This window comes from Acipenser ruthenus, chromosome 5 (genome assembly GCF_902713425.1).
Source record: "Acipenser ruthenus chromosome 5, fAciRut3.2 maternal haplotype, whole genome shotgun sequence".
NCBI classification, from domain to species: Eukaryota; Metazoa; Chordata; class Actinopteri; order Acipenseriformes; family Acipenseridae; genus Acipenser; species Acipenser ruthenus.
The window spans coordinates 39,991,393-40,014,576 of record NC_081193.1 but is presented as its reverse complement, the minus strand read 5'-3'; the positions used below and the strand labels follow the sequence as shown (position 1 = coordinate 40,014,576).

Genomic DNA, 23,184 nt, shown 5'->3' with positions numbered 1-23,184 from the left:
CCAGGTCCTGCTCCCATGCTATTTTGCTAGGTTGGGGTTGTATTATCTATTAAAAAAGCAGTATATACCAGAAGCTTGATTTGAAACTTTAACTACTGATGAAGCTTTTGACATTTTCAGGCCGCTCCCTACCAAACCCCTTAGGCAGTGACGTAGCTCCAGAAGTAAATCCTAAGAATGTTGTACTTATTTTGTATTAATTCAAAATGCGTCAAAATCTCCTTCTGTGTATAAGTCTTTAATATAATTAGGGCTTCTGTTTTTCGGTTTTTATTAATTGTATTTTTTGGTGCATATTTTTAGCTATTTTCGAGTGTTATGTAAATCATTTTTTTGCTAGGCTTTCGTTTTTGATATACTGTATGAAATTAGTGTTTTCTGTTACTTTTCAAAATGCTTGAGCTTTTTTTTCTGTCAAAATATGAATAGCAGTAACTCAACAGTACTTGCACACTTAAGTTGAACCTTCTTTCCTTTGCTGTCTTCCACAATGAAATCCCTATGGTCACGGGCACATTCTTCTGGGGGTTTTGTGTGTAGGCATTTTTGTACATTTTTTGTACATTTCACCACAATTCTGTGGTGAAATGTACAAATACAGCTTCAAATCCCGCTGATAAGCCTCCATTCCAGATTGTAATCTAGTTTTAAATTTTGCAAGGGAAGTCTCCAAATAGAAATGTAGGAATGTGCTGTCACTCAGTAGTTGGAGCGGGTTTAAAAGTATTCAGAATGAATCAATGATAGACACAAGTCAGGAAGGTGGGACATTGCCCAGCAGCACTAGGAAATGTATTTATTATTATTTTTGGAGTAGGTTTTATTTTTTAATGGGACAAGGGTAAAGTCATTGTGAATTGATAAACCATTTCCACAGTTTTTTCCTGTGTTTATTGGCTATCCACCGATTTTTTTTTGTATCAGGGATGTTTGATCGGGTTTTATCGGTTAATACCCAAAATCAGAAGCCCTAAATATAATGTATAACCCTTTTTTTGCCAACTTCCCCAATTCACACTTGTACCTCCTATCTTAAATTTTAGGATTTTTTCATTTAGGAGAGTCCTGATGCATTCCAATGGCCTCTTTGAACAATACATGTGTCTGTGCCCAGACTGAAACAGTATGAGCTAGAACAGGATTAGAACACATTTGCTCAGACTGTTCCTGTTCCAAGTAAACAATTTTTTACCTAATCTGGTCTTTCATTCCCTGTCCCTCAGATAAGCTATTTGAGTTAGAGAAGGCAAAAATAATAATATTTCAAGTATGGCAATTTAAAACCCCCTTTATTAACTGGACATTGTAATTTAGTGAGGGCTAGACCTAAATGATTTTTTATTCCTTAGCAACTACAGATGACAGTTTCTCACTGGGTCTGGACACTCACATGACCCACCCACACTCATCCACATAACACCACAAATGAATTGAAGAGGAGGGGGGGGGGGCTTGATTAGGGCAGGATTTGATGATTTAGCACCAGTAGGCACTCCGGTGCTAAAGTTTCAAAACAGTTTAGCATCAGTTTTCAAAATGATTTGCACCCCTGCTATAGTTTCAAAATGATCATCCACCTACACATGTGATTTTGATTGCACAGATTAGGTGACAGAAACCATGTGGTTGAATTTATTTTCAGTGTTTGATAGAGTACATCCAGATCAAAAATTGATAATTTCTTACTTGCAAAAGAAAAACAAAAAAGGAAGAAAACAAAAGTGCAAAGCACTTGGTCTTTTAAAAAAATGTTTATCATTGTTCGTTATTATAGTTTTATCTTAAGGCCTTTTGTTTTTGTTAACATTTTAAAAATGGCACAACTATGCTGAAATGGGAACATTTATAGTGCAGACTATTTGGGATTATTTAGAATAAAGACTTCTTAAAGTTCTTAAAATGACTGTTTAGTATTCTATCCTTAACCAGTAGTTTGTCAGTCCCACTGTTGTGACAAATTAGGTATTAAATATAAAAAGGGGGAAAAATGTGTTAATCAGATTATTTTGCCTTTAGTTATTACAACTTTTTGCACCATCTTATCAGCAGATAACCTTTTTTTTTTTTTATAGTCCTCTTAACCACGTTTTCAGCGGTTTGTGAGTGAACACCTGCGGACTCTGCCCATTCTACTTTCCTCTGTCCAAATACAATCCGCCATCATTCTCTTTCTACACGGATCTGCCGTAATATTATAGAAGATCACCTGATTTCAGGTGTTTGCACGATACAGCACCACAGCATTTAGGATAAACATTCCAATCACATGGACTATTGATCACAATAATCTAATCTATTCTACCCTACAGCATTTTCTAAAGTCAACGGTTTTATTCTAATCATAACGTCCAGATGGCAGTGTAATACCACAAGTTCTATATTTTAGCTGGTCCATTCACTGTAAAAGTCATGTATTTCAAGTCAGGTTAAAATTTCATTCGATGTGAGCTGCCAGTCAGGTATTGAACCCATGTCCTAGACTGCTCCTGATCAAATCAATAGGTTTTGCAGCGGCCTCACAGCAATGCATTCTACATCTCTCCCGAAAGCAGCCTCATCTTTGGCTCCATCTAAAATTGCCTTAATACTTAAAGACCAACATCGAAATCCTATCAAAATTCTGGTTGGCAGACAATTGTGCAACAACCTCCTGTAATCCCAAGGAGGTACTTCATGCAGCTTAAATTTGCAATATCTCACAATGAGTTTCTTTTCACTCACTTCAGCAGATCTCTGATCTCTACAGCAGGCCACTTCCCACTACTGACAGCAGTCCACCGCACACGGTTACAGATCACCGCTTCAGCAGAACTCTGCTCTCTATAGCAGGCCAACGCACACTACTGGCGGCAGTCCACCGCACTGTTACAGATCACCGCTTCAGCAGATCTCTGCTCTCAATGAAGCAAGAAAGGATATAAAGATGTGGGCTACTTTAATTCATCACTGGAACAGCCTGTCCTTATTCTATGAAGACCTGATTTCAGCTCCTCATGATTTGAATCTCTTTAATGACGCTTCATTCTTAGTTTTCGGGGGTTACCTAGGGACTGAATGGTTCTCTAGTGAATGGCCTCCTGAAATTCAGAATCTTTCTTCCCACCTCAAAGCTACATCGTCACAGCTGCTCACATCTGGGGCCACCTATGGTCAAGATCTAGCACGTTCTTTAGCAACAACAAATCTACAGTCCATATCATCAATAAAGTAAGATCTTGTATTCCTATGAGATCTCCTGTCTTCAACCTTCTTCAATCTGCTAGAAATTACATGTCTACTGCCCTAGCTCCATAAACAAGATCACCCTACTCTACAGGCTGGTCTTCTTTCTCCTCCTTCTGCACAAAAAAACAAATTCAGCCAGTTCCATTTAATCAAGACTGGATCCTAGCCTTTATCGTCCACGCACGAGACATTCTACACCTCTCCGCTTCCACAATCAAATCTCTGGAATTCAGTTCCATTACCATCTCATGTCAGTGTCCTCTCCGATTCTTCTGGCCATTCCAGCAATCCTCTTGATGCTCCGTGGCATATCCAAGAACTCCCCTCCTACTTCCCCATCTCGATTTCCTATATTTTCGGATATTCTATAGTCGCTCAAATCAATCTTGCGAAAAGGGTGTTTCAACCCTTTGACGATCTCCTCATGGAAGTCATGTGCTTAACTGCTTTCTTTGGATTCCTCAGATGCTCACAATATACAGTCCCATCCCTTTCCAGCTTCCCTTCTCTCGGCATCCGTTCCAACAACATCTCCTTCGTTCCAGAGTCTCATTTCCTAATTATCCTCTAAGACCGATCAACTTCGTCAGGGTCAATTTATACAGCTGTCAAATATGAATTCTCCATTATGTCCCTACACCTCAATGTCTAGATACATCTACAGCAAGAAGCCTTTCCTCATGATGGATCCACGGTTCACCAGCTCCTCCCGTGCAGTAGTTACAAGACATTAGTACTCAAATCACCTTGCCTCTCATCCCCAAAGGAGGCCTTTCTCCCCAGTTCTACACTCCTCACTCCTTTTGAACTGGAGCAGCCATCGCAACAGCAAAAGCCAACATCAAATCACCATCTAATAAAGAGCCTAGGGCGCTGGTCCTCCTGTTTCCAATATAGCTGCAGCTCACCAAAAAAATTGTTAGCATGTCTGGAGTGGGGGCTACCTGATCTGCCGGGTCCACCAGAGGTTTTCCCCCCTAACAGGGGGGAGGTGGTTCCTCTCCACTGTGCGGCAGGTAAACACATAATTTCACTCTACCCATTCTTTTGTCAAAAAAAAAACAAAACAAATAAAAACGAATCTTGTTTGTTTAGTATGTCTTTTTTCCTCCTTTCATAAATGTTATGCATTGACACGTGAACTACTGTTTGTCCCACGGGTGTGGGGTTATGCAGGGAGCCGGGGGTCCAACCTTTAGGGGTAAGTGAGGCTCACTTCCCCGACCTCTATGGCCGCCACCATCCACGCCTCCGATTGATATTAATATTTGTATAAATATATACATTTGCTAGAAGTGATAGTCAGCAAGGGTAAGACAGTTCACTTTAGTTTAAGCAATAGATATTTCTTAATTTCTTCAATATTACCATGTTTCCTTGTGGATAATTGACATTTTATGTTGCACTCTTTTCGTCAAACATTAACAGCAGACAGCATGTTTAGACGCTACCTGTACATGGGTGTCTGAAAAGCAGAGGTCGCTTAAGTGCGAGGAATTTATTACGTTTTACACACAATACACATACAGAATACGATACATATAAAATGATACTCGGAAAGTGCAATGGCCAGGTGTTTTAAAAATAGTGCCAACAATAAACAGTAACCTAAATTCTCCAAAAAGTCAACAAAGCTGAAGACAGCCATAATGCTTTTAGCCTACACCTCACTCTGACCATTTGACAGCCAAGAGGCTTTGAATAACTTACCAATCACAAATAGACAGGCCAACAGTATTTATCGACTACCAAACTTGCATGCATATATGTTTGAAAATCTGACTATGGTTCCCTGGGGGCAGCCTTGAAAAGTTGTGTCAATCAGCTATATAAAAAAGGTCACAGAGATAGACACAGCAAGTTTAACTAGTTGTTCAAGTACTTTCTCAAAATAGGAATGAAAGTGCTTTGCAAATCAGCTGTCACATTAGGATGTCATATTGTGCCCTAGTTACTGTATGCATTGCATATTTATACAATACATGACAGTGGTGATAGAAAAATCATATTATATAAAAAGAGACTTTAAAAAAATAAATAAACCTCAGTGTTTGAGACTTGATGTGCAGCCCTATGTTTATTAGGAAGCCAGATTCCTGGTAGACACTGAGTCAGCACTGGGATGGAGAAACCAAGGAAACAATTTCTTGTTCTCCTCTTCATTAATGAGAATTATAGAGATGTATTTCTTACAAATCAGTATACCAATTCTAATAAGAGTAGGTTTATGAATAAGTAAAAGGGTGATGCAACAAGATACAGTAGTTTACACTATTTGCAGATGTTCCTGTTTTGTCAAACTCCATGCCTCAAGTAGTCATAGAAATTGTTAAAAACACCCTGATCTAGTAATTGGTTATGTTTAAAATGTCCCTTTAAAAAGGACATTTCCAAGGCATTAAATATGGAAGTAATGTAGTATGAAATGCAAGTAGTACAGTACTTGCAACCTTATTGGTCAACAAGGTCACATGACCAAAAATAGTTTGAGCTATTTATCATAGACTTGCAATTAATCAAATAACAATTTCCCTCCGACGTCACAGGTTTAATAAAAATAATTTCCCTTGGGTTGAAAAAGTGACCTCCTGTGAGCAATTAAGACCACAAGTGTCACGTTTTCAACCCCTGGGGCAACACTTCCCTATAAACCTTAACTCCAATCTGTATAAAGCTGTCTGTATAATGTTGCTCAAAGTGTGCAGCACAGATGAATACATCAAATGCCAGCAATTTCTATGATCACCATCAAAATGCAAAGGTCCCAATGATGGAAACTGGCTGCCACAGCTCTACAATTTGATGCAGTCTGATGCAATGGGATAACATGCATTTTAAGAGCCAGTACTCTTAGCACTAATACTGTGTGAAATCTGTAGAACAGCCACATTGGTTTAATGTAAACCATGTAGTTATAATACTGCCTATTAAATTGGCCTGTCCCTCAACTCAACAGCTGCATTTACCAATGTGTCCACAAAAGCAGTTCCCAGGGAGTTCCTGGAATGGCAAGAATTTCAAAAACCATCACCAGAAAGCACAACTCTGGTCAATGTCATGACGGACATAACTGACAGATGTGTGCAACGTATGGCATTAAGCACAACGTCCTACAGGTGTCCAAAATCAGAGAATAGCAAGTTAAAGTTAAAAGCACATGTTAAATGCAATTCAACTTAAAACAAAATTGTGTTACATCCCCAACCAATCCAAGCATTTTCCCAAAATTTCTAAACTTTACATTCAAGACAAAGCTTTAAAATTCCCGACAGACTAGGCCTGTCAAAGACATAAAAAAATACTGTACTGAATTTAGTGAGGATGGATAAAAAATATTTAAAAGCAATGGGTTCAAAATGTTGACTCAACTGGTGTCCAAGCAGTTAAGTCATCAACTATGACTCATTAAGTTAAAGTGAAGGCTCCGGAGGATAGATTAAAAACAAGTGGAGCGGCTAAACACTCCAACCCACTTCTAAACAGTGCAGCCAGACATTTATTACATGCAAATCACGTTTCTCAAAAAGTGAGTCACCTAATCAGCTACCATTTCAAAATGCTGACGCAGTTTGATTTTGTTAGATGCATCTGCCCATAGTCTCCCATTTGGTTGAAAAAATAGTTCAGCAATTATTGTGTGACTTTTCTGCCCTTCATTAAAATTCCAAGTGTTAGTCTGTGGAATCATACAATACAAAATATATCATAAAACATGGCAGCCATATTAGGTTTAAAAAAGTCAGGGTGTCAAGAATTCACTCACTGTAGGACAGTTAACAGATTCAACTAACCATTTTGACAAGCTACAGTGGTAAAAAGAATAACTCTTCATAGTGTTTGCATCATTAACCCAAGACATGCAGAAATAGTGTGTTCATATATTTTTTGAGTAAAGCTAAAACTTCAGCTAACAGGCAATTTAAAATGTGTAATTTATATTGCTCCAGACTACAAACATCTCACTGCATCAATAAAAAAAAATACATCAGAAAGTGTGAAATAGCTTGGCTATCCTTGTTGTATCTGAGGGACTTCATCAATATGCATAAATATTGCTTAAGCAGAATCTCAGAGAGGGGCAATACTGTAGGAAGACAAGCTGTTGCCTTTGCTCATTTTGTTATCTTGGCACTTTTTCATCTGCAAATGAATCCCATCAGTACCAAGCAAAGCAAAGACTGACTGCGTTATGATGGACAGCTGAAATATATACAGTTTGTTAAAGAGATGGCACCATTTGTATTATCATGGAAAATGGTGAGGATCATCATTGCAACAGTAAACTCAGTATTTTAACCATCATAACTGCTGCAAACCGACACTTCTATTTGTATAAATACTGTAATAATTATGAGCTCCCCTTTAAGAGTTATGTATTTCAGCTCCACTCTTTTGAATGACTGTATGCAGTCTGGCATGGTCAAGCTAATTCCTGTCAGAATTCATTACAATATTGTCACAAAGACGGCCGGAGTGGGTGGCGTCAGACCAGAGCCAGGAAATAAACAACAGAGACTTGGGGTTTTGGTGAGGCTGAGCGCGTGATCGCGCTCAGCATTTAATAAATAAACAGAACAGAAAATAAAAGGTTTGAACACAACACAAAACAGGACACGGCACTTACGCCAAAATAAATATATAAACAAAACCGACTAAACAGTGAACAGACAAACGAACAAACACGGTGAGTGAAAACAACTATCAATTTACTTTACTTTCTCCTTCTCTCTCTCCCGTTCTCCACTCACGAACACCCAACCCCGAGTGAAAGAAATGTGCATCTATATATACTGTTGTGCTGGGATTCAATTACTAATTAATTATTCACTTGAATCCCAGCACGTGAATTAATTCTGTGCAACCCCGTGCTCACATATTACATTTAACCAGCACGTGAAGTGATTTGTGCCCTCCTCGTGCCTAAATACAAATCTACATTTTTAAATGCACGTGAAATACAGACCCGTTTATATCCCCGTGTACCAATCTCTATACACCAACATTAACACACGTAACATACAACACTTAACACACACATGTACACAGGGGCGGGGCACATTGCCACAAATATATAAAGTCACATTATAGAAGTGATAAACAGCAAGGGTAAGACCCTTCATTTTGTTTATTCAATAGATTCTTTTTTTAAGCAATCCCCCCATCCATGTTTCTTTGTGGACGACAAAGAAATGTTACCTTAAACTTTCAGCCAAACATTAAGAGTAGATGGCATGTTTAGTCTGAAAAGTGGCAAGAAATACTAAAAGAAACAAAAATTCAAGTACAAACTTTTTGACTTGAAGTCTTTTTCACTGAAGACATTGAAAGACTCCTATAAGATGACGGGACATTAAAAAAAGACTTCCAGTCAAAATGTTTGTCATTGAATTTTTTTATTATTATTGTTTCTAAAATGGAGCACCATTAAGTGTTTAACAGCTATGTATGAAGCATGGGGTTGAACCATGCCCCTAAAAATCAGCTGAAGTGCAAAAGCCAATGTTTTGTTCCTGGTGTGTTCCCAGCCCAGATCAGAAATTTAGTGCGACCAAGATTCAAAACTAGCAAGCTCATGAAAGCATGACTTGTTATATACTCCACATGGTTGTGACTTTACAAGGCAAGCTACAGAGGACCGCCTATTCTGGCTTTCAAGGCCCATCTAATGTCTTTAACAGCAGTGGAAAGACACACTCATACAACACATGCCATTTGGGTTCTCATAGCATATCATCCAACTTATATTAAAATAAATAAAAATGGGTCTATGGTAATTCATTTAAAAAAAAAGACTTTGGTTTTAACTAACCTACTAAATACACAACATCTGCCAAAAGCATTGCCACACTGACCATATTGCAACCTTAAAACTGTCTCTGCAAAAAAGCAGATCACTTACTTGCCTCTGGAATGGTGTTTCATTACCACTGATGTGTCTCCATGTAACTGACAAAGAGATGCTCAAATGATTGACAAATTTCATAGAAAGCAAAAGTACCACTATTTAGATCACTTAGTTATAAGTAAATTGACATCCCATCACCATCAGTACACTTTAGAAAGTTAGTCTGCTCCGTATAAAACAAAGGCAGCTTAATGGCACCAACTTAAAATAGTACTGCTATAATAATGAAGTAAAACTCTAGGATAGGACAACAGGGGTAATAAAAATAAAAACAAAACAGTTTGATCACAAAACCGCAATTATCCATAACTTCACTCAAACTAGGCAAGTTAGCTCAAAAAGTAGTATCAAATAAAAATGTAAAAAACACAGCAATTACTGAACAGTGTTGAATCATTTACAGATTTCTCCAGCAGACAGGTCTACAAAAGCTACCATGTCCCCATGTCCCTTCTTGTTCAGTTGAAATCCAGCCAACCAGTAACCATTTCAAATTATCCACACACAACCTTCTAATCTTGCCATCTCTGGAGAACAATCCATCTTCAGATCAAAACTGCTAGCCCATTACAGATCATGTACTGTTACTGCCAAAGAGGAAGTTCTCTTACTTTGTCGATTGCTTCAGCCTGGTATTTGCACCAGGCAGTCACTGCCTATCAAAGCGCTTTGTGATGGTGGTATACAAAAATAGATTGATCTTTAGTGCAGGCAGTTATAGGTGCGCATCTAAAGGCCGCTACACACCAGACGCGATGCGACACACAAATGTGCAGCAATACGACAATTTATAGAAACTATACTTTTGATAAGTATCTTTCACACCACAAGCGACGTGGGCGCGACGCAAAGTAAATAGGATTGAATCCTAGTTTGGGAGATTTTGTCGCGCGACAACTAGGGAATCGAGCAATCAAAGAACATCTTCAATGGTTGAAGCAGTATCCAAAATGACAGAGGAAAAAATACTACTTGCCATGGGAAGATATACCAAACCAGTATATCCATACTGAGCTTCAACTACACCTTCCACCATTAACAGCTGGCTCAACTTGCGGTTACCAGCAATGAACAAGCAATTAAAATAGACTTTGAACAGCAGCCAATTAATACACCATTATGTCTGTCACAGCACAATGATATGTGTTTTGATTTAATATCACTCGTGCCACCATATCTTGCTTAAACTGTAGACAGTTTTAAAAGGATGCACCAGCTTTTTTATGTTAGCAGGTGACCAACTGCAATCCCCAACCTGGTCCCCTCCTGGCATTAACTGCCGTATCTGAAACAGATATAGAGACTGACCTTAAAATCATTCAAAGCCGATTCAGCAGTAACTTAACACAGCACAAAAACTCTAAACTGGGTTGTTGCTTTGCATCTGTTTGTACCATGTTGCTCTTGAGTGACAGATGTTACCCTTTACAGGGCAACGCATTTTTCGTTGAACTTGCAGTCACGTGTAATTACAGTATTTTAGCATAATATTATGAATCACAAGGATAAGAGACTTACTCCCAATGTCATTTGTATCTGACTTACATTACAAATGTTTAGTTATTAGTTTTGTTCTTTTAATATAATGTTGTTTTTTTGTTTTTTTTTTTAAAAGAAGGTTTAATTTACTTTATTGACTTTGTGCCCACAGGGCCAGCACAGGTTAATCTCAGTGCAGTACAAATACAAAGAGACATTTATCAAGATAAAAATTATACAAATGCTTTTAAAAGATTGTATTGATTTTTAAAAATTACATGCAGCACAGCCGCTATTAAATGTGCATGGATGAATCTACTGGTTAACCAATGTCCATAAATTAACTGATAAAGAATTTGAATCGAGTGATGGTCCTAATTTCAATATATATTTTGGTGTGTACTAAATACTAACCAGGGCTGTCAGTATACATCATAATGCAATATAAAGAGTGTGTGTATGTAGATATGGTTTACGAAACGCACATCCCTAATCCAGACGTGTACTTCTGCGATTGCATCGCTAAAACTGGTGAACTTTGCACTTCCCCACCACAAACCTTCAGTTTTGCTGTACAGCTTAGAGTTTTGAACTTCACAGCTGTATCATATATTCACTATACTCTGGATTTTCAGTAGAAATAGTGTAATTAACACAAAAAGTCTGCATTTAAACTCTAAAGCAAAAAATGCTGAAAGCTCAAGTCATCAATGCAATTCCCCACAGTAGTTCCTTCTGTGGCCCCCTTTCTCCCCTTACCGTTTGTAGTGTTTCCTCCCCCAACCCCCAAAATATCTGAAAAACCATCACCATTAGTCACAATGTCTTAAGGTAAGTGTTATTAAGTCATCCACCAATAGTGTGTCCTTGGTTTCCAACAGTAAGATGAATTGTCTATATACTGCAAGTCTCCAATGACTTCATCATGCCAATTCTAATATATAGCAGAAGCACCAATAAGTGACACTTTCGTCAAGGAAGAGATTTATTAAGGAGGGAGAATGCTTGTTTAAAACCCTACATTTTAGCTTAGCGTCGGAATTGTCCATGCATCAAATCAGATTCTCAAGGTAGTCCACAAACAGTCTACCCTATTTCAGTCAGTCATCACTACGATCCATACCACCAAGTTCACCTTTCTCTGCATATAAAATGGAAATATTTACAAACTTACAGTAACTGTTATGTATGGCTAGTTTTTAAGGGTAGATTGATTCAAATAATTAAATTGTGGGTCATCACGTTTTTTCCTGATACCGCTCAATTTCTAAGCTAAGCGATTGTGTTTTAGATTTAATATTTGATTTAATAATGCAGTAAAAACTGCATCTTACTGTACACACATGCATATATAGAAAAAATGCACAATTCCTAAATTTACATCGACTCTAAATACGGTACAGTACAAACACCTTGGAGAACAAAACTGAAGCATTGCAACTTAATAGCTGTGGTGTATTTACTAAAACTGCACCTTAAAACGCTGTTGGTTAAAATGCAATCCTTTTGTTTCAGTAAAAATAACGTTTTAACGCCACCAAGTTTAAGGAGGTAACTAAGTATGCGTTTATCCACCAAGGTTCTACCTGATTAATTAGTGAAAGCGATATTAAAAAATAATTAAAAGAAGAAAAAAAGTCACCCCTCCAAAATGATAAACTGTAGTGAATGAAAATATAAACAAAATGCACTAAAACAAGTGTATGTTACAAAAATCCACCTGGTATGTTTAATATGGACACCTTCCAACAGTGTCTGACCGCTTTTCATTAAATGTTTGCATAAAGCTATAGGGTCATTTACATTATTTTACATGGTACTGCTGTTCACTGTTCATAACATTTACTATAAATACAGGACAAATTACTTTGAACCTTTAGGTAAATTAGCATCCATAGAAACGCACACAAAACAACATTGCGCGTAAACAAATGAAGATCTTCTCACGGATATCACCAGTTTTACCTCGCAATCGTATAACTCGCTCAGCTGCTCAATGATCCACTCCTCCAAGATCAGCCGTTTTCTCAGCTCCTTTCTGTCGTATTTCACGGTCAATTTTCCGTTTTTTTTCTGGACCGAATCATCCTTGGTTGCTGGTCCGGTTCCCGCACGGCCTCCAGTAGGGGCTGCTTGGAAAAATACCCTTGCAGGAGGAGGGGGGAGCTGGGTGCTGGTTTCTGCTGCGCTGGCTGACATTGTACAAACCGCACTGAACTGAAATTCAGAGGCTGTGAAAATGATCGCAATTTAAACACCTGCTATTTAAAGAAACTTCACTGCCTTGCTTCTGGGTCATCAAGAGGGAGGTGCTTCAGTCCAAAACCCCTTCTTTAACGCTTTCACCGCTAAAGGATGTCGTCCCCAGACAAGGAGAACCCGTGTATATATATATATATATATATATATATATATATATATATATATATATATATATATATATATATTTGTGAAGAAAAGTAAAACTCTCCAGGGTTTCGTTTGTTAGCCTACTAAGGAAACCTAGGAGTGTTCAATTATACACCTTGCAAAGCTGTTCACTTTACATGACTTAGACACATGTTTACAAATATTTAACCAAAGAAAACAATAGGAAAAAATGGTTTAATTAATAAATACATTTTTTATTAATTAATCCATCAAATAATTAATTCAAACTAAATACCTTGATGAACATGGACTGTTCCATATTATTATTTATTTCTTAGCAGATGCTCTTATCCAGAGCGACTTACAATTGTATTTTTTACATACAATTACATTATTTTTTTTACACATTTTTTTACATACAATTACCCATTTATACAGTTGTTGTTTTTTTTTTTTTTACTGGAGCAATCTATGTAAAGTACCTTGCTCAAGGGTACAGCAGCAGTGTCCCCACCTGGGATTGAATCCACTACCCTCTGGTCAAGAGTCCAGAGCCCTAACCACTACTCCACACTTTTAAAGTAAATACAAATACCATTGTAGTAATTAAATAATATGACAACTTAATATAAAGATAAACACAACTTAAATTCAATTTTTACTTCTATTTATCATACAACTAAGTTGTGAATTAAATCTAGGTTAGGGTGAGGAAGATGTCCACCTCATTATTGCTCAAGCATACTTTCAGAAATTGACAAGTCCTCGGTTTCTATGCACTGGAGCAGAGAAGCATCATGACAAAGCATTATCCTTTACAACAATGGGAGATAGGAGATAGAGCTTTTCTGCAATACATATTAATGCCACTATTTGCATAACACATGACATTAATAAGACATGTGAGGGTAAGCCTATTTACATACAAGTGTTTGCTAACTATTGCAGGTGTTTCTGTTTTGTTTCTGCTCCACTTAAAGTAGCTAATTCTAAGAAGGTGGAGTAGCGTCTCTGTAGTGTACTAATAATATACTGTTTCAAGTGGGTGTTTTTGAAATGTTGCATGTTCATGTCATTACATGTCAGTCTTGGGTATGCAGGCAGGTGGTCAGATAAACAATGAATTATGTTTTGATGTATCTGGATATTGTTTGAGGCTATGAGGATATGAGACATCCCACTATCATGGGAATGCTTGATAAAAACAGTGGCTGTAAAACAACACTGAGGTACCAAACTCCACTCTTTCCAAGGGATATAACAGCAGTATAGTCATCAAAATTGATTTATTTTATTTAGAAACTGAAAGGGTGTTTGTTTAACATGACAAATCACACCAGTATCCGTTTGCAAATGATTATGCTCATAGGTTTATTTAAAAGTCAGCAGGTTGGTAAAATCGGTTACTGTCAGTTTCATTCATCTATCATTATGAAACCATATACACATTTTCTGATCACTTCAACAAGGAACATTGAATTGATCAGACGTTGTAAGCCTCACAAACTTTCATGGTGACAAACATCCCAGTAAAAGGTTTGTGAATAAGGGGCATTTAATTCATTATTATAGAATTACTGGTCATCCCTTTTCATATGTAATCTCAATATGTATACCGTAGTTAAATATTTGGTTTCGTAATCATAGCCATACTAAAAATTAAGTAATTAATAAATATTAGTCTGTATTTACAGTATTTAGTTCCATATGCTGAAGGAATATTAGAGAATAAACTGAAGTGTCAAGATAATCAGTGCCACTGTGTCACACATCTTTAAGAAATAAGCGCTGATTGGACAGCAATGAGACAGGTAAGAATGTGACTGTGAGGATTCTTACCTGTCATTACACCAGGCTGAATGTGAGGATTGTGTTGAAAGAGGAAATGCTGTTGGCTGTAATGTTCTGCTTGGCGAAACAAAACAAAAAAAACAAATCCACAAAAAATAGGATATTAACAATGAACCTCAACCAAGGTTGATTATTATTACAGATAAAATGGACCAGAAAATGTTCCCTCTGACCTTTGTTATTGTTCTGTACCAACTTAAGCAAGTTTTTTCTAAATATATGTAGTTCTGAATTTCGGCCATTTTGTAAAGCCAGTTTTCTAGTGTGGAATAGCACATACAGTAAGAAATGTCTTTAAAGCATTCAATTACCAAGGTATTTTTTACGAAACAGAAAAATGGTCTATGTTGAAGTTTTGTTCCTCTCTGTTCTTCTTTAGTAATGGAGCTGGCTCACAGTACAAGAAGCACAAGAACTTCAGCAAGATTCTGCATTCAAACTGTATGACTATATTGGCACTGTCAGCAGTTTAAAGTTTTTTTTCGCCTTCTGAATAAGGTGTTTAGATTATCAGTTAATGTTGACAGTGACCCAACTATAAGCATGTCTGGCTGCTCTGAGGGACATGCTTTACAAAACCATGATGCTACTTATAGCAGGTCCCTGTCCACTAGAAGCATGCTAAGCCAGAAATAACCTGTGGTGTTCATGTAGCAGATTTCCTTATCTTCTTGGCAGAAGGGTCATAACGTTGAAATTGAATGTTGGGGAGGCTTTGGCTGGTTCTTTTCAGTGAATAAGAATAATGATATCACCATGTAACAATTTTTTTTTTTTTTTTTTGTTCCTGGGTAGTAAGTGTTATTTCCTAATTGCTTATGCCTCAAAAGTATAGAAAATGGCTATTATCCCCACAAACTTTGCTTTTGTGACCAGGACAGTGATATTTTGAAATTTACCTATTTTCCAGAACATTCCAGATAGATTCAGTGCTGAGTAAACTTGGAGTAACTTCTAGAACTTTCCAGTAATATAAATAGTAGTATAAATACAGGGGCCTTAAGCCCACCAGTTCAGTTTAGTTCCAGCTGCCTAAGTGGATACATATCTGCATTTTTCTGAGACGGCATCAAGAGGCTGCAAGCATCCGACAGACGCATTTTGCTATGTCTGCGGCCAATTTATCAAGACAAGAGCGAAAAAGTACCCTGTGGAAGCATCTGCTAAGATGTGTGAGGCCTACAAGGCATATTTCGGCATGCCTGTCGGGGATCAAGACAAACCCTGGGCACCTCATTTCACCTGCGAGCACTGCAAAAAAACTCTGGAAGGTAAGATGGACAATTGTTGCTCGGAATTTTATGTTTTAAAATTTGTTAAAATTTTTAAAATTGTAAAAGTTTTTAATTTTAAAATGTTTTACAATTTTCAATGTTATTGAAAAAATATATCATATATGAAAAATGTTGCGAGAATCTCTTACACATTAGTCATGGGTGAAATAAGTGTATTTTTGTAAGATGGTACAGAGGGGAAAAGAGAGCCATGAAGTTCGCTATCCCAAGAATTTGGCGGGAACCCACTGACCACTCAAGCAACTGCTACTTCTGCATGGTGGACCCTTCCAAGCGGACCGAATTCTCTGTGGGGAGGAACAACGTCAAGTGGGAGCCACTGGTGGACCCCCGGAAGGTGCTGATGCCACCACTGCACATCAAATTGGGCCTTATGAAACAATTTGTCAGAGCTCTAGATAAGGTGTCAGCAGCCTTCAAGTACCTTCAAGACTTTTTCCCTAAGCTGTCTGAGGCAAAGGTCAAAGCCGGTGTCTTCGTCGGACCACAGATAAAGAAGATCCTGGAATGCAATGAATTCCCCAAGAAGCTCACTAGTAAGGAGAAAGCGGCTTGGAACAGCGTGGTTCGGGGCTTCCTGGGCAATCACAAGGCCGAAAACTATGTGGAGCTGGTTGAGACTCTGGTGAAGAACTACGGCACAATGGGCTGTAGGATGTCCCTCAAGGTCCATATCCTTGATGCTCATCTTGATAAATTCAAGGAGAACATGGGAGCGTACTCGGAGGAGCAAGGCGAGCGCTTCCACCAGGATATACTGGACTTTGAACGCCGCTACCAAGGACAGTATAACGAGAACATGATGGGAGACTACATTTGGGGGCTGATTCGTGAAAGTGATTTACAGTGTGAGCGTGCCTATACACCAGACTCAAAACGAGGCTTGGAGTGCAGCTGCTAGCTTCCGGTCGCTGATGTCTCCAACTGCAGTGGAGAGAAGTTATGGTGTTGCACTGTTGCGTTCAGTTTTGTGGTTCTGATTTAAGAAATAACCCAGTGCCCTTTTTAGATGTTAAAACTCAAAATTCTGTACATGTATTATTTAATTATATATATATATATATATGAAGATAAATCTCAACTTTCATTTCTGTGTGGATGTACATATTCTTCATTATAGTCACAAATTGATTACATTTCAGTTATACTGTCCGGGAGCCAATTGAGCATTTCCAATCAATCCTAATCAATAGATAAGATGCAGAAGCTTGAGATTATGCATGGATACTAAAGGGAATGTGTCTTGTGGGATGCAATGTACAGTTTGTATTAAAAAAAACGTATATGACACACTGAGTGTACTAAGAGTCTTTATTAAGCACAACTGAACAAAATTACAAAAACATTTAGTAACGCGAGTTAACAAAAAATATGCTTGAGTTACACAATACTTGGTCAGAAAGAAGATCCTTAACATTACATTAACTCCAAATAAACTGTACAGGAATAACAGAAAGAGGGACGTTTGATTCTTGTTTTTAAAATGTCTTTATTTACCTTCTTATTATTATACTTACACTTGTTCTACATACAAAACATCAAATGTGCTAATGGAACAGCGGATTAGTATACAACTGAACAGAATCTTAATAATGGGATTAATAACTGAACAGAACTAAGCTTGGAGAAACAAACCAAGCCTAGGTTTTCGGATATGGTGTTACCTGAACCCTGTAAGGTGAATCATTCTTTTTCATTGACCGGAACGCCTTAGCCCTAACGCTACATCCATTCTCCTGCCTCTTAACTGTATTTAGAAAACAATTAACACGTGCTTATACCAAACCAATAAACGTGAAACAATACAGAGGCTTAATATCAACATCAATATTAATTAAAGTAAACATTCTCTAACGAAAACTGCGAGATCTAAACATATTTTACAAATCTAGTATAGGCTAGTAGCTTATTCACTTTCCGATCACAAATACGCTTGCTAATTTACCTTCTGCTTCATGAATATAACCCTCGATCCAATTGCTGTCTTTATTATCTGCCCAATTATCAATTTCTTCAACTTATTTGAGGAACACATATTAATGATTTCGTCCACATAGCGACATTATCAGTAGCTGAGGCGGCCATGACAGTTGCTCGCACACCAAGCCTCGTTTTCAACCAAACATGGCCGCTGCGTGAATAAGGCGTATTAAAGGCATAGAGGGATCTACGACATTAAGTCGGTAGAACCTGGTAAACATATGCGGGATGGTCCAGCTAGCCGCAGTATATGTATAAGTCAACGAAACACCTCTGAAGAGGGCCCATGACGTAGCCACACCTCGGGTTGAGTGCGCAGCCACCCTCCCAGGTGGGGGTAGGCCGGCATTAGTATACGCAGTCGAAACCGTGTCCACAATCCAATGGGACAGTCGCTGCTTAGAGAGGGCTTGACCTCGGGTCCGTTCACCATGACAAATGAAGAGCTGGTCAGACTGACGCAGCGCTCTCGTTCTTTTCACATAGCATCTCAATGCCCGAACTGGACAGAGGGAACTTAATATCCTATCTGACTCCTCTGCAAAGGGAGGGGGATGGAAAGCTTTTAGTTACACTGATTGATTCAAATGAAACGCTGTAATCACCTTAGGGAGGAAAGCAGGGTTCGTGCGCAACGATACCGTTTCCATTGTGCCAAATGCGCATACAGGAACTGTGCACGGACAGTGCCTATAGCTCACTGACCCGCTTATCGGAGGTGACCAGAATATGAGCGCCCGGGGTTACTGAGTCGATGGGAACATGGCTGCTAGGTACACTTTCAACGTAGAGGGGGATTTACCTGTCTCTAGTAGATCTTGCAGAACCTGTCAAATAACTGCTATAGGGCAATATATGGGATTATGGCCTCTGGCCATGCACTAGTTTTGAAAATATTTCCACAGTAGGTGCCTTGTGCCCAGATCAGTAGCCAAAAGGCTATGTGTGTAACCACGGGGACCAAAGCCCTCCCTGGTGGTTCATGTACGCAACAACTGACACGTTGTCAATGCGGACAAGGACAGCACAGGGAGAAAATGTTGTAGCGCGAGGTGGACTGCTCTCAGCTCTAGCGCATTTACGTGCAGGGACGTCCAACGGCCCGACCAGAATCTGTAGACTCCTCTGCCTGCCCAGACCGCCCCCCAACCGGAGTTGGAGGTGTCTGTCATCACCACTTGACGGTTGTAAATAACTCCCATCCTTACGTCTTTGCTCAGGTGAAGGGTTTGCCTCCACCAGTGTAGTGCATTCCAGCACAGACGTGACACTGTCAGCCAAAGGTGTCTGTCGCGCTTGGGGTGTAGCCGAAAGGCATTGAGTCATGCTTGAAGCGGGCGCATGTGAAGTAACCCCAGTTGAATAGCTGAGGACACTGGGGGCATCAGACCCAGTAGTTTCTGGCACAACACAAATTGCACTGTGGACCCTGGCTGAAACAGGGCCAGGCAGTTGCAAATAGCAGCTACCCTGTCGTACGACAGATAGGCTTGCATTGTAAGGGAATCCAGATGGAGACCCAAATAAACCATATTCTGCACCGGTGTTAATTGGCTTTTTGCATCGTTGAGGGTGAGACCCAGCCTCGACAGATGCTGTGTCACAATCATTGTGTGGGCCACTGCTCCTGTCTGGGACTGGGAACAAATGAGCCAGTCATCCAGGTAATTCATCTCCCTGATCCCTTGCAGCCGCAAGGGAGCTAGGATGGCATCCATCCACTTTGAAAACATGTGGGAGGCTAAAGGAGAGGCCGAATGGCAGCACTGAGAACTCGAAGACGCTCCCCTGAAAGGCGAAGCGGAGCTATTTCCTGTACGCTGGACGGATAGGAACATGAAAATACGCGTCCTTCAGGTCCACTGTTGTAAACCAGTCGCCCGGCCAGACAGACTGGAGGATGTGGCGATGTGTGACCATCTGGAACCTCCTCTCCCTCAAGAACCCGTTGAGGTGTCTCAGGTCGAGGATGGAGAAGGCCGCCGTCCTTCTTTGGCACCAAGAAATACCTTAAGTAGAACCTCTCTTTTTGAGAGGTGTGTATTATGAGACGGATGGCTTGTTTTCAAAGTAGTGTTTCTACCTCTTGTTTGAGGGCCAAGACCTGGAGATGGTCGTTCATGGATGTGACCGTGATCCCTCGAAAGGGAGGAGGTCCAGAGTGGAATTGCAGTGCGTAGCCGGTGTGTATGGTGGCGAGCACCCAAGAGTCTGAGGTGTGATTGCACCAGTAGTGCAGATGGTGTTGTGCTTATGGGTGGGTCTGAGGCCGCAAGCCTTCAGGGCCCCTGCTAAGGCTGCTCAGGCTGGGGAGGACGCTGCCTTGGAGCCTGCCTGGGGCGGTTCCGGTGGAACTGTCTCCCTGGGCGCTTGCGCACTGGGGTCCCACATCCAGCGTTCCCCCATGCCTGTTGCTGGTTCCTTGCCACGGAGGCCTGGAGGTGGTGCCTCAGGTCACCCCGTGGTGCCGTAGCGATCGGGATAGTCCGGGTTACCGTGGTAACTGCCCAACACCATCGCCACCTCCTTCCCCGTGTCGAGGCATGGGGGGGGGAGCATCAGTGCCACCTGTTGGGACATCCCTCGCTCTCTGTGAGAGCGTTGCAGGATCTCCTCTGCCACTGGTCGTGGTAGTATGGCCAGCGGAGATAGGCGCATCCAATAAGGTGGACTTGTTCGCATCCGGGACCCTCACCTGAGACAGTCACAGCTTTCCATCAGAGCCCAAACCGAGTTCAAGGGTGCTGGAATCTCAGGCTCCGAGGCGAGCTTGGAGCTGGGGGCCATTACCTGAGTCAGGTCTAGGTCCTGAGTCTCTGTTCGCAAGAAGAACTCCTCATCCCAGGAAACCTCTAGGGAGAGAGCATCCTATTCCTACGCGCTCATCACCATGTCATGTTGCTCAACCTCTGTAGCACCCACTGGCGAAGCCGGGGTATGCTGTGGGGCAGGCCCTGGTTGAGCTGGGGCTAGGAAGGGGAGGCCTGGGATCCTGAGACCGACGATGGCTCTCCTAAGCTGGCTGCAGGGTTCTCGTCCGAGAAACGCGCCATTCTTTTTTGTAGGGTGCTCTCCTTGGACCTGGCACAAAAGGAGCAGGACGACCTGTCTGCCAAGGCAGCTGAGGACTCCGAGGCATCGAAGCGCCGAGGAGTGTAGCTTTCAAGGTGTCAAGGATGCCGAAGCACCGAGGCTATCGAAGCTCACCACTTTTTTTGGTGAAAGGCAAAAGAGACTGATTCTCCACTCAATGACTATTTATTACCCCTGTGAGACGGGACCGAGGATGTCACTCCGCGGAGGGGCCTATCGGCAGCTTTGATATAAAATGCTCAGCGAATACCTGACAAGCAGGCATATCCCCAAAAGTATTCAATTTGGCGGTCATCTTTGAATTGAAAGGGAACAGGCAGTGACGTTATATTTCCCTTTCATTCAGGCAATACAGCATAGGGGATCAGGTGATGCTGCGTATACTACCCTGACTACCCCAGATGGCTGACAGCTGCTGAGGAAGCATTCAACACCACGCTTAGGCAAATACGGGTAGTGGGTACTTGAAAGGGAGGTGGCGGATACTGATGAAATGGACTGAAGTGCAGCATTCGTTCGTTCCCAAAATTGCCACTGCCTGCTGTATCCTACACAAACTCTTGTCAACAAAATCTGGTGTTAAGGAATCAGTGTTGCCAAGTCTCACGAGAAAAAAAAGCGGCACAAAACAAGCCCAAAAAAAAGCCGTTCAAAACAAGCCCAAAACAAGCGAACCCATGTTAGAGTGTGGGTGTTTATGCAAATTCCAACCCGCGACTCTCAAAAAACATTATTATAAGCGGATTTGGCAACTGTGAAGGTTACCTCAGCCGCCAGTTTCAATTGGACAGCAGCGATCTGAGGAGGCTCGTGCTGTCAGAGATACTCTCCTTTCTTTTAAATTGTGTTGGATTTACTGCTGTATTAAATATTAATGATGCAAACAAATAAAACACAATCAATACGTTCATTTGCAATTTTATTTGGTCAGTTCTGAGAGGGCATCAACACTTACACTTTCATGTTTTTAAATGAAAATACACGTTATGGAATTATTTTGGTATCTACAATTACTTTAAATTTTAATATGACATCTTTCATCTAGAAACAACATACTGTATTGCCACAGCTTCCCTTCAGGATTACGGTAACACTCTGCAGGGATTTGCCAGTTTAGGCGGGGTTGGTTGATCAGGGACATTTGGAAAAAAAAAGAAATAGCGGGTGATGCGATGACAAACATTGTGTGATACCAGACAGTTGCCAGACCTATTGCCAATTGAAAAAGCATTCACTGAAAATCTAGATGATGTTACCTTTTTGATATTTAACAGCTACTTTACATCTTGAAAACATCTGGAAATGTTTTAAAATTAAGCATACCAAGGTAATCCTCCAGACTGGAGCTTCTGCTAAACTACTGTCAGCAATCAACCATCTGTCATCTGACAGACTCCGAGCAGTTCCCTTATTTTGAAAGCTCAATTTTGTCAGGTATGGAGAAAGCCGATTTAACAACATTATTTTAATACAACAGTATTTCTATGTTTCTGTTCAACCCACATACATATAATACATACAGTATTCATGATCTGACCAAGTACACAAACACACGTTGAATGACATTCAAACAACTGACAAATTTGTGATAATTACAAGTTCCTGTGGTCAAGGTAGTTGCTCCGCCCATTATTCTAATTTGGCAGGAACACCTCCCTTGTTTTCTATGGTCAGCTGTTGTTTTTGTAGAGCTGTTGAAAGAGATAGTAAGGGAGAGACACTCAGACAGCTTCTGTAATTTTGATGACAACTTTATATGCTGTCCTCTACATGACGTCCAAAAGAGAATCTCGTGCGCATTGAATACTGGAAGGATAACCATAGTTGCATTTCACGGATATTTCATCTTACTTTCAATCACTGAATGAGAACATTCTGCAGGTGTATGTATGCCATTACATCACCATCAGGGTCCTTAGCTACTTCCATCTATCAATAAATGAAGTGCCTTTAAGTTATCTTAATACACTCAAAAAACTAGAAAAG

General features: G+C 40.1%; 1 protein-coding gene across 1 annotated transcript in view; it reads right to left on the bottom strand.

The window, feature by feature from the left end:
* LOC117402689 (protein phosphatase 1 regulatory subunit 14C-like) overlaps positions 1 to 12,927 on the bottom strand; it is a 34,240-nt gene extending 21,313 nt beyond the window's left edge. Inside the window, exon 1 of the mRNA XM_034004070.3 lies at positions 12,575 to 12,927. Coding sequence (XP_033859961.1) covers positions 12,575 to 12,808 — 234 coding nt within the window. The 5' untranslated portion in view covers positions 12,809 to 12,927. The remainder of the gene's footprint in view (positions 1 to 12,574) is intronic.
* Positions 12,928 to 23,184: the final 10,257 nt, after the last annotated feature.